The 13,133-nt window shown below is 40.3% G+C and overlaps 1 protein-coding gene across 1 annotated transcript in view; it reads right to left on the reverse strand.

The window, feature by feature from the left end:
* ANO3 (anoctamin 3) overlaps positions 1–13,133 on the reverse strand; it is a 475,402-nt gene that overhangs the window by 272,269 nt on the left and 190,000 nt on the right. The window contains exon 3 of the mRNA XM_089654966.1: positions 6,236–6,360. Within this exon, the coding sequence (XP_089511092.1) occupies positions 6,236–6,360 (125 nt within the window). The remainder of the gene's footprint in view (positions 1–6,235; positions 6,361–13,133) is intronic.

Genomic DNA, 13,133 nt, shown 5'->3' on the forward strand with positions numbered 1-13,133 from the left:
AAGACAGGGTTAATTATGGCAAAAGAAGGATTTTTCAGTGCTGCAGTTGTGAGAAAAGAGCATCAAAAATAGTAAGCAAATGTAAATATTAAATTTTTTAAGTTATGCCACGTGAATGAGAAAATGTAACAAATTTGATGTGAGTGTTTTTCCAATTAGGCTTTAAAAGTGGAAACCCAGAATAGATGAGGAGGGCACCTTAGCTCCCAAGGGCCAGCAAGGATTCACAACTTCAAATGTTTATCTCTTTGGAACAGAAGCTCAACAGTCATATACTACTGTAATTGGTCAAGAGCTGTGGAGATTTATACAAATATCACCTTTTCTGATATCTTTGCTAGAGATTCAAAAGGGGCGGTTGGGTTACCCATCATTTTCATGATAAAACGCCAAATTTGTTCTGGAAACAGAGGTTACTCCTATATTTTTTGCAAGTATTCATATCTGGTATTAAATATGTAGTGACATCAAGGACTGGCATGATGCTTTTTAGTAGCACCAAAGACTGAGAATTGATGAATCAATATTACGTGTAAGCTCAAAGCTCCAGCTCTGCCTAATCCCCAGCTTTTCTTAATACTGCCCTGTCAAGCATTTAATTAATTTGTTTTCCTTTTGTGAGCCTCTTTCCAGTCTGAAATTGGCAGTTATACACCTTTCACTTTTCTAAACAAACTATGTGGATCCTTTTTATCCATGTGCCTCAAAAGTAGTCCTGGGCTGGAGATGTAGGAATAATCTTGGAACAATCCATCATATCTATTGTTTTTGTCCTCTTATCAAACCCTACTGGCAAGCTATTCATGCCCTTACCAATCAACTCTTCGGCTCCTGGATCTCACTGCAAAGGTACCTTTTGGGTTTACTGCCTTATGATTTTTGTAATATGTCCAAACAATTGTTGCACATTCATGCGGTGGCACAATGTTTAGTTGTCCTTACATGGAAAAAACACAAGCCCCCTCTTTGACGGAGCTTTATGCTAGGATAAGGGATGTCCAAAGGTTTGAATACTTAATTATTTCCTCAACATGCATAAACAGATTTGTGGCATATCATGGAATACCCTCCTTGACTTTTCCTAGCAATCACTACAAGAGTACTTTTCTTCACTGAGATTGGGTTGTAGACCCTTGGATCCCAGCTGGCCGCAGAGAGCATTGAAAAGTTTTACTCCTTTTCTCTTTTTCTATTTCTCTGTCTTCTTTCATTCTTCTGTTTCCTTTTCAGCATCTACTCTTACTCCTGTTATGTACCCAGGGGCGTATTTACAACAAGGCAAACAAGGCACTTACCTAGGGCGGCAGTTTTCAGGGGGGCAGCACCTCCCCCAAGAAGAAGGGATAAAAGAAGGGACATGTGCACTATGGGAACCAGGTGGGATCCGAGAGAGGCTGCAAGCTGCTTGAAAGTGTATGTAGAGCCTTACTCTCGCTCCTGGGGATGTCCAGAGCTGTAACGATGAGTGTCTTTTTTTCTCTATCGCTGGTGGAGGGTGTAGTGGAAGGCTCTCCCAGGGGTGTTGTTGGTCAATGTCAGCAATGTCAGGCTCTCTCCGCGGGAGGGGGAAGGGAGGTGGTGTTGGTCGGTGTCCGGGGGGGAAGATGATTTTTGTGTTGCCTAGGGCAGCACAAAACCTAAAAACACTACTTTATGTACCCAACATAATTTCAATTGCTGTCCCAGTATTCTACGGTTTACTCTGCCAAAGGTGCCTCGAACATACCTCCAGTGCAACCTGCCATTTACCATTAGGTCATTTATATTTGTACACATAACTCTTTCTGTGTCATAATGGGTCATTATATGATATTGCCTGACTAATATATCCAATTGTCTGTCAGCCTTTCAGTTGAGTTTCTGGAAGACACTTTGGAAAACACTCTTTTCATCTCTTTCTAGCATAACATTTTTGCACTTGATATATATTATGGACTTGTGTTCTGAAAATTTCTTAATGAAATAAAAAAAGACAATTTAAAAAAAAAAAAGTACTTCTGGACTAACGTTTTGTACTGATTTTCTCTTTAAAACACCAGCAATGCACTTCGGTGTCTAGGCACACTTATGCCTTGATCCTCGTAAGTCTTAATATGTAGTGTGAGATCTAAGGCACTGCTGGTCTAATCAGATCTGGAGGGAGATTTTGTGATGTAATCAATGCTCTGCTCACTGTTCTCCTTGCTGAAGATAAAGCTCTTCTTAAGAACCTGCAGGGCAGGGATCCCACTACTTCGGCTCTATCCACACTCTGTAGTGTGAGATCTAAGGCACTGGTGCCTTTGACTGCTGGTCTAACCAGATCTGGAGGGAGATTTTGTGATGCAATCAATGTTCTGCTCACTGTTCTCCTTGCTAAAGACAAAGCTCTCCTTGAGGACCTGCAGCGCAAGGATCCCACGTTTTCGAGTCTATCCATTGTGTGGATTCAGCATCTCCTGCTGTCTCTTGACCATTCCCCCATTAATTATCAGATTGCCAGTCAGTCATGGAGAAGGGGGGAGGCAGCTCTGACATGAGGAAGCAAAGCCCTGCTCCTCTACCAAGAGGGCTGCCTCCTCACCGAGACATGGTGGTGATGGTAAATCAGTAATGGGAAATAATCCCTCGTAGGGAGATCACAAGAAATTGACTAGTCCTTTATTCTCTGCCTGCCTTTTTTTTGGGGCACAACTCCCACAGTCTGGGTCTTCCTAAGGAAACAAAAGTATGCATACCCTATAACTTCAACCCAGATCCTTCTGGTCAGTCTTGCACCTTACTAGTCTAAAGGCAATATAAACCATTCTTCTTACACAGCTTTAATAAATATTGCACAGACTGTTGTTGTTACATCAGTTTCCTTTTGTGATGAAAACTTGTATTTTAAGAGAACCTAATAAGACAGAAATAATGAAGTTGCCATTTCTGACATTTTTTGATGCTGTAAGTTTGAAGAGTGCCATCTTGAACCTCATTTTATCACTAAAGCTGGCCATACTCTATCAAAATTCTGTTGGGTCATAAGGAACAGGCCAAATTCGATTCAGTGTGCGGTCATACCTGCTTGGCAGATGTGGATAATTTGATCGACTTCTGCTGGAAAACTTTTCTTGATCAGTAATTGCAGCCCATTGGCAGAGTCAGGTTTAAGGAAATCATTGTCTTCTCATACATCAACAGACTGGAAAAATGTTTTTTTTTTTATATGCGCTGCACTTTAAGCAGTATTAAACCCAAAACCAAAAATGTAATATATTGCAGTTTACCAATCATTATACGTGGTGGCTGCACTAGTTTTCTTTTATTAGACTTTCTTCTTTCTGCTTTCACCTGGTGATCTGACCAGTAACACACCTCCAGTATTAAAAGGCCCCCACTCTGGATAAAGGAGTGCAGGGGCACAGCAGACAGCAGCACTGTTAGTCTGGGTTAAATGTATTAGCAGATTGAAATACACTAACAAATTGAAGCCAAATTTCAGCTCACACTTTATAGTCAGTTACTGCAAACAGTCTTTTCCTTTTTGAGATAAAGGTTTTGTGTAAATACATAAAAGCTGATCATTTTAAGCACATCTCTCAGTGTTAAATGATATGTCTCATCTCTGTAACTGATACATTTCTCCTGGAGAGTTTGCACTTTTGAAAAACGGGCTTACTGGCTGACTCACCAGATAAAAATAGAGGAAAGAAAGACTAAAAAAGAAAATGAATGCAGCCATCACATCTAAGAACTGGTAGGCTGCAATATAATAAACACTTGGTTTTGGGTTTAATACTGCCTTAAGCTATATTGAAGTCAACATACACTCATCACTTACTTTGTTAGGTACAGCTTACTAGTAACAAGAAAATCTCCCCCACACAATTACATCACCACCACCAGCCTGAACCGTTGATACAAGGCAGGATGGATCCATGCTTTCATGTTGTTTACACCAAATTCTAACCCTACCATCTGAATGTCACAGTAACCAGTCTGCCCATTCTCCTCTCACCTCAACAAGGCATTTTCCTCCACACAACTGCCTCTCACTGGATATTTTGTCTTTTTCAGACCATTCTCTGTAAACTCTAGAGACTGTTGTGCGTGAAAATTCCAGTAGATCAGCAGTTTTTTAAACACTCCGACCAGCCTGTCTGACACCAACAACTATGCCACATTCAAAGTCACTTCCAATTTTTTCCCCATTTTGATGCTCGACTTGAATTTCAGCAAGTTGTCTTCACCACTTCTACATGCCTAAATGCATTGAGTTGCTGCCATGTGATTGGCTGATAACAATTTGTGTAACCAAGTAATTGAACAGGTGTACCTAATAAAGTGGCCGCAAAGTGTATATGCTTTTTTTGCAGAGTTAAAATACTTGTGGATTTTGTAAAATCAGCAAGCTGCAATACTTTCTATACAGACTGGATCTCAGGAGGTATGTCTTTTTCAAAATGCAGTATCTGGCAGAGAACATTCATGCTGGATTTACACTCTTCTATGTGCATGCAGTGAGTATTTTTACGCACACTTGTAGGTGTGAATAAGCCAATAGAGTTTCTCTTTCAAAATAGAAGAAAGAAAGCCTAAAAAAGATAATGAATGCAGCCATCACATCTAAGAACTGGTAGGCTGCAATATAACAAACACTTGGTTTTGGGTTTAATACTGCCTTAAGCTATACTGGAGTCAACATACACTTACCAGTTATTTTATTAGGTACCCCTTACTAGTAACAAGAAAATCCCCCACACCCTTACACTACCACCACCAGCCTGAACCATTGATACAAGGCAGGATGGATCCATGCTTTCATGTAGCTTACACCAAATTCTGACCCTGATCCAACTGAATTCCATCTGAATTCCGCAGCAACCAGTCTGCCCATTCTCCTCTGACATCAATAAGGTATTTTTGTCCACACATCTGCTGCTCACTGGATATTTTCTCTTTTTCGGACCATTCTCTGTAGACCCTAGAGATGGTTGTGCGTGAAAATCCCAGTAGATCAGCAGTTTTTGAAATACTCAGACCAGCCCATCTGGCACCAACAACCATACCACATACAAAGTCACTTCCAATTTCTTCCCCATTTTGATGCTCGGCTTAAATTTCAGCAAGTTGTCTTCACCACTTCTAGATGCCTAAATGCATTGAGTTGCTGCTATGTTATTGGCTGTTTAGCAATTTGTGTTACCAAGTAATTGAACAGGTGTACCAAATAAAGAGGCCGGTGTGTGTACAATGGATCTACTCCCCCTGGCTGATTAGTAATTTGTGTTACCAAGTAATTGAACAGGTGTACCTAATAAAGAGGCCGGAGTGTGTATAATGGATCTACTCCCCCTGGCTGATTATCGATTTGTGTTACCAAGTAATTGAACAGGTGTACCTAATAAAGAGGCCAGTGAGTGTACAATGGCATCTACTCCCCTTTGCTGATTAGCAATTTGTGTTACCAAGTACTTGAACAGGTGTATCCAATAAAGTGGCTGGAGAGTGTATATGCCTTTTTGCAGAGTTAAACTACTTGTGGATTTTGTACAATCAGCAAGCTGCAATACTTTCTATACAGACTGGATCTCAGGAAGTATGTCTTTTTTCAAAACGCAGTATCTGGCAGAGAACATTTATGCTGGATTTACACTCTTCTATGTGCATGCAGTGAGTATTTTTACGCACACTTGTAGGTGTGAATGAGCCAATAGCGTTTCTCTTTCAAACTAGATGTGAAACAAACACAGTTAAAAATAGGATTTGTACATAATGTGCATTTTCAACCAGCAAAATGCATGAAAATTGCTACATAAAAATAGAATAACACAGAGCTTAGCATGCATGCACTTAACTTTCAAAAATCTTTCTTATGCCCGGTCCACTTTTTTAAAGAATGATACCTCGGGGCCATATAATGTAATTGAAAAAAAAAACATTTTTGTGACTTGGTTTTTAATCCTCCTAGAAAATACAAACATACAGTCACTGCTTTAAAGTCAGATATAAATAACCAGTCTGCAGGCCTTAAGGAAGAATTCCGGAATCTATGAACTGTGAGAAGTCAGAAGAATAACTTAATGTAATGTATTTTGCTCTCCAACTGCGATTAAATAAAGTTCTTCCTATTAAGTGAGTTGCCCAGGGCTTATTAGACTCTGTTGAAGTGCGGTGTCCCGTAATTGATTGTTGTCTGTGTATAACCAGTGTGTGTGTACAGAATACAATCCTCTCACACAAATATCGACTGGGGACGGGAAATCCAGATTACCTTTTGAGATTTGCGAGAGCCTTGTTTTTGCCTGGTAAGTTTGTGCTGAATGAGCAGGGATTGATCGGTGCGGCAGTCGTAGGTTCCATGTTCTGACTCATCTGTGTACGTATCTTTTGTAGACTCTAAATAGAGAACAAAGTTACATGAGATTGCTGCAACATTGGTATGCTGGATGCCATGCTTGCTATATTACCTTGAAGAGAACCTGTCCCTTCCTAAAACAGCTTGAGAGCAACGGATACATTTTTGTTTTTCATTAGAACAGAAATTTATATGTAATTGTATCTTCTTGTTTTAGAACCCAATTGTACTTTTGGGTTAAATGAAGAAAATACATTTAGGCCCCATGTACACGGGACACTTCTGAACGATGGAAACTGACTGCTGGAAAACGTAGGTTAAAAAATGTCTGTTTAGCCGCGTTTGCATAATGCGTTTATGCTCATTTATATGTGTTTTGCGTTTAGAAGCGTTTTTTAAAGATAAGCACAGGAGAACCTCCCAAATGCCCAAAATGCACTGAAAAGTGGTAAATTATTAACTATTTCAGACTGTTTCAGAGAAATACAGAGAGTAGAAGCAGAGACAGCAGTATGTTTTGAGATTAGCTTAGGTGTGAGTTGCTCATTAACATTTCTTTTGTTTCCAAGGGTGGGAAAGGTGTCTGGTGGAGTGAGTCATTAAGGTCACCTGGCAGGGGGTCTTTATGAGGAATTTGAGGTGTGAACGGTCATTAACATATCTTTTGTGGCCAAGGGTCAGAGAGGTCTGAGGTGTGAATTGATCATTACGATGTGTGACAAGCTTACTAGGAACATCCTGTGTTCAGTGTTTTGTCCATCTGAGTACCTTGAAAATGCTTTGCATGCATTTTTCATGATGAAAAAAGGCTCTGGACAGCATCGGGAACTGAAAGAGTTAAAAAAAATTTCAAACGCAAACACTTATAAACATGATTTTCTGCATTTAGCCACGTTTAGCTGCGTTTGAAAAAACGGATAAAATCGACTGCTGAACGCAAGTTTTATGCGTTCAAAAAAATGACTGTAAACTCAAATGCCTGTAAACGAAGATGTGTACATAGACACATAGGAAAACATTAGGGTGAGTTCAGGGGCTGCTGAAAAAAATGCTGAACAGCTCCTAAACGTGAGCTTATCAGCTGCAGTGTACATGAGCCCTAAGTGTGCTTGAAAACAATAGGTTTTCAAATCTTTACAATGCTGCTAAACCCAGAACAGTAAAATCAGTCTGTATATGCAGTAAAGCATGCTTATTATACTCACTGTGGAACCTAAGGTGTCAATCCTCTGTATTGTGTAAAAAGGCTGTTTGTTCCTGTCTTCTCTGATCCTGCCCTTCTTCTTCTTCTCTTTGTGAGGGTGCATGTGATCAGCACAGGGCCAATCAGCACTGCCCAGACAGAGGGTCAGGGGTTATGCAGCCTCATAGGACAGTCAGAGCAGAATGAAAACTCCTCCTACAACCTTTTACCAGTGCTCTGCTGGACACTGATAGAAGTCACAAGACTGCCATTTACTGCTGATGAGAAAAGGTATTTAGCAGTTTATATTTACTAAAATAACTGCATTTCCATGTTCTGTGTACTGTGGGAGACCAAATATAGTGAGAGTAGAATCCTGGGTATTTGGTAACACTTTAATGTTTGATTCGGTTCTTAAAGCAGCCACAGCCATAGTAGAAAAACACCTATCCCTTTGCCTTGCTGCAGAAAGAGACCGCTGCTTCCTTTTTGTAAGCAGCAGTCTCTATGAAGTGGTCCAAAAGCCCCCAGCTGAGTCAGAGATACAGCTCTTCAATCAACAAAGCTCACACTTATTGCTTGACATACACAAAATAAAACTCCAGCTTTTAAATGACTCCAGTACAATCATCATGATTTAGCCTTTATTAACTAATAAGTCACAAACAAGCATGTAGAATATTTTAGATGTTTTAGCCTTCATTTGCTTCTTGATTGTACTAGATCAGCTTATCTCAACGTTTTTAACACAAAAGAACCCAATAAAAATCTTTCTGGTCTTAGGGAACCTCTGCTAATAGTTATAGTACATTAGTACGATGGTCAGTGGGAAGAATGCCCTTATATTCTGTGGTCTTTGGGAAGAATCTGCCCTTTATAGATACTGCAGTTGGGGCAGCACAGTGGCTAAATGGTTTTCACTTCTGTCTGGCAGTGCTGGGGTCATTGGTTTGAATCCCAACCATGGCACCACCTGCCTGTAGCTTGCATGTTCTCCCTGTGCCTGTGTGGGTTTCCTCCAGGTACTCCAGTTTCCTCCCACACTCCAAATACATGCTGGTAGGTTAATTGGCTCCTGTCTAAATTGGCCCTATAAGTGTATGTATGAATGTAAGATAGAGACCCTAGATTGTACACCCCTTGGGGATTAGGGACTGATGTGAATGTACAATATATATATGCAAAGTGCTGCATAAGTTGACGGTGCTATACAAGTACCTGAAATAAAGAATAATAGTTACATTGATCAGTGGTGTCAGGGGTTCATTGCTCAAGGAGCCCCTAGTGACCGCTCCAGGAACTCTAGAGTTCTATGGAACCCTGGTGGAGATAGGTTTTTCTAGACCAGGGGTGTTCAACCTTTTGACTTTCCTGGGCCACATTGGAAGAAGAGGCATTGTCTTTGTCCACACATAAAAAACACTGACAATTAGGATAACTGATGAACAGAAAAAGTCGGGCAGATCACAAGTTAACGATCACCGATATAGATAATGTACCTATCTGATTAATAAAACTTTTTTTGTAATTTTGTTTTAATTATGAAAGTAAAAGGGCCACCATAAAACTGGTGCAATATTTGACACTGTTTTTGATAAATGAACGCATCAATATCTGGTTGGATGGATGTAGTGGCAATTCTCAATTAATTGCTAACCAGTTGTTCTCCTGAAGATTTACCCTTCTTCCTGACCAGGGCATTTTTTGCATTACGGTTCTGCATTACTTTAACTGACAATTGCGTGGTCATGCAATGCAGCACCCAAATTAAATTTACGTCCTTTTTTTCCGATGAACTGAGCTTTCTTTCAGTGGTATTTGATCGCCTGTGTGGTTTTTATTTTTTGTGCTATAAAAAAAAGACCGACAATTTTGAGAAAAAAACTATTTCTGACTTTTTGGTATTAAACATGTCCAGTAATAAAAATTTAAAAAATCAAATTTCCTCATAAATTTAGGCCAAAATGTATTCTGCTACATATCTTTGCTAACAAAAATCCCAATAGTGTAAATTAATTGGTTTACGTGAAAGTTAAAGCGTTTACAAATGATGGTATAGCTACTGGAATTTTTTAATTTTTACTAGTAAAGGCGGTGATCAGCGACTTATAGTGGGACTGCGGCGGCATTCTGACACTAGGGGGGACTTACTTGGTGTCACTGACATCCCCAGTGACACCAATAAAGTGATTAGTGCTAAAAAAAAAAGCAATGACACTGTACTAAGGGCACATGTGGGGCGATCAAAGGGTTAACTGTGTGCTGTTTCACTGTAAGCTCTGTGTGCGTGCTTCACTGTAATCATACTGCAGTGTGCATGAGCTGACAGGGAGGATCACTGTATTGTTTACATACAGTTCTCCTCCCCATCGGAGATGCTTGGCAATCACTGATGAGTGATTGACAGCCGCAGCCTCATGTGCGCCCCCTACCTGGGAATGAAAAATCATGTATATATAAAAGATTTTGCGCACCTGTGCCGCCCTGTAGCAGTATATCTGCAATAGGGTGGTCGGGAAGTGGTTAAGGTGCTCATCAGATATTTTGGGTCTAATTTTGCCATTTGTGTGCTTCATCCTTGAAAATAGTTGCTCAAAAATAAAGGTGCTGCAGAAAACTGATGATTGTGAAGAGTGGGGTATTTTTTGGGAAGATAAAACTTAGAAAAGACCAGTAAAGAAGACATTATGTCAACTCTTTCTTCAGCTGCATGCGTTCTCTAAGTGTAAACACATTTTCACAAATAATTAAAAAAAAAAAAAAAAATTAGGTAAGTTTACGATTTTGTGTTGGGCTGCATTCATAGACATCTTGGGTTGCAGGTTGGACACTCCTGTTTACTAGGTAGTGCAGGGAGAATCAAGATGGCAACACCAAAGCCTCCACCTTTAAAAACAATGGTGATTGATCACACTGCGCAATTGCAGTTAAAAAAAGGAAAGATTATATCAGGTCCAATATTGATCCATTTAAGTAAAATTTTTCCTTGAGCCCGTTCAAGTCCTTTTTAATTTTTTAAGACCCGATGAAAGGGAAACAATGGTGCACCTAAAACACTTTGGCTGTTTTTATGTGATCAATTCATGAATAATAAAAAGCATCTTGGACTCTTTTAGCTTTTGGTTTGGCACTTGTTTTCTTTATATCCACACTATGAGTTATATCCACACTTTGAATTACTTCAGTGTACCCATAAGGGGAGGCCTGTTTTGTCAAAGAGCTGCCTTAGCAGAGCTGGTGAGCTTCTTTGGAAACTTTCATGTTTTCTATTATTTGAAGCAGCATTTAAATCCCAGCACCTCCTAATTACATCTTCCCTTTAGACCTTTGGAGACCTTTAAAAACAAGTCTTCACGGGCATCACCTTTATTTCTATTCTCACAGGTTTAATTAAAAGGTTCTCAAGGAAAGAACCACACTCTCTCCACTAACACATTGAAGATGTAGAGTGATATACAGCCTCAATCCAATGCTTCAGTAGAAGAGCCTACGACTAAACCCTTATTTGAAATAAACCTGGCTAAAACCAAATCTCACCATACACCAGTAGATTTTTGGTTGAAAAGAAAACTGTTTTTGGATCATATGTTTGACTTTCTAATAGTTAAAGTGGAACTCAAGTCAAAACCTACTAGCATACAGGCTCTTTATTGCAATTTTTCTTCTGCAATAAACAAACCTACCTGTCTGATCATGGTCTTCTTTGGAATGTGCACTGGGCTGTGCAAACTTAACACAGTGTACATTCTGGCACAGAGGCTATGCACATGCACAGGAGTTACAGTGGGGCAAAAAAGTATTTAGTCAGCCACCAATTGCGCAAGTTCTCCCACTTAAAAAGATGAGAGAGGCCTGTAATTGGCATCATAGGTAGACCTCAACTATGAGAGATAAAATGAGAAAAAAAATCCAGACAATCACATTGGCTGATTTGGAAAGAATTTATTTGCAAATTATGGTGGAAAATAAGTATTTGGTCAATATCAAAAGTTCATCTCAATACTTTGTTATATATCCTTTGTTGGCAATGACAGAGGTCAAACGTTTCCTGTAAGTCTTCACAAGGTTGGCACACACTGTTGCTGGTATGTTGGCCCATTCCTCCATGCAGATCTCCTCTAGAGCAGTGATTTTTCGGGGCTGTCGCTGGGCAACACAGACTTTCATCTCCCTCCAAAGGTTTTCTATGGGGTTGAGATCTGGAGACTGGCTAGGCCACTCCAATACCTTGAAATGCTTCTTATGAAGCCACTCCTTCGTTGCCCGGGCGGTATGTTTGGGATCATTGTCATGTTGGAAGACTCAGCCACGTTTCATCTTCAATGCCCTTGCTGTTGGAAGGAGGTTTGCACTCAAAATCTCACAATACATGGCCCCATTCATTCTGTCCTGTACATGGATCAGTCGTCCTGGTCCCTTTGTGGAGAAACAGCCCCAAAGCATGATGTTGCCACCCCCATGCTTCACAGTAGGTATGGTGTTCTTTGGATGCAACTCAGCATTCTCTCTCCTCCAAACACGACGAGTTGTGTTTCTACCAAACAGTTCTATTTTGGTTTCATCTGACCATATGACATTCTCCTAATCCTCTTCTGGATCATCCAAATGGTCTCTAGCAAACTTCAGACGGGCCCAGACATGTTCTGGCTTAAGCAGGGGGACACTTCTGACACTGCAGGATCTGAGTCCCTGGCGGCGTAGTGTGTTACTGATGGTAGCCTTTGTTACGTTGGTCCCAGCTCTCTGCAGGTCATTCACTAGGTTCCCCCGTGTGGTCCTGGGATTTTTGCTCACCGTTCTTGTGATCATTTTGACCCCATGGGGTGAGATCTTGCGTGGAGACCCAGATCGAGGGAGATTATCAGTGGTTTTGTATGTCTTCCATTTTCTAATTATTGCTCCCACAGTTGATTTGTTCACACCAAGCTGCTTGCCTATTGCAGATTCAGTCTTCCCAGCCTGGTGCAGGTCTACAATTTTGTTTCTGGTGTCCTTCGACAGCTCTTTGGTCTTCACCATAGTGGAGTTTGGAGTGCGACTGTTTGAGGTTGTGGACAGGTGTATTTTATACTGATAACAAGTTCAAACAGGTGCCACTGATACAGGTAATGAGTGCAGGACAGAGGAGCCTCTTAAAGAAGAAGGTACAGGTCTGTGAGAGCCAGAAATCTTGCTTGTTTGTAGGTGACCAAATACTTATTTTCCACCATAATTTGCAAATAAATTCTTTCCAAATCAGCCAATGTGATTGTCTGGATTTTTTTTCTCATTTTGTCTCTCATAGTTGAGGTCTACCTATGATGCCAATTACAGGCCTCTCTCATCTTTTTAAGTGGGAGAACTTGCACAATTGGTGGCTGACTAAATACTTTTATGCCCCACTGTATGTTGTCCCGCCCCGGGCAATGAAGACGTTCACAGCCCAGAACCCAGAAGAAGCCATGCTGAAGATGCTGGTGCCAGCAAGGGATGTTGGACCATTGAAGCAGCTGTACGTTTTGCTTCCTTTAGTTCCACTTTAGTGGGATCAAATTGACTTTAGTAAGTAGTAAAATTGAAGGAGAAGAATAAAACATTTTACTTGAATGAATAAAATTCTAATTGTAAATGTGGAAAATTTGTACCTATTGT

Source organism: Staurois parvus, unplaced genomic scaffold (assembly GCF_062004578.1).
Source record: "Staurois parvus isolate SC_StPar_1 unplaced genomic scaffold, SC_StPar_1.0 ptg000818l, whole genome shotgun sequence".
NCBI classification, from domain to species: Eukaryota; Metazoa; Chordata; class Amphibia; order Anura; family Ranidae; genus Staurois; species Staurois parvus.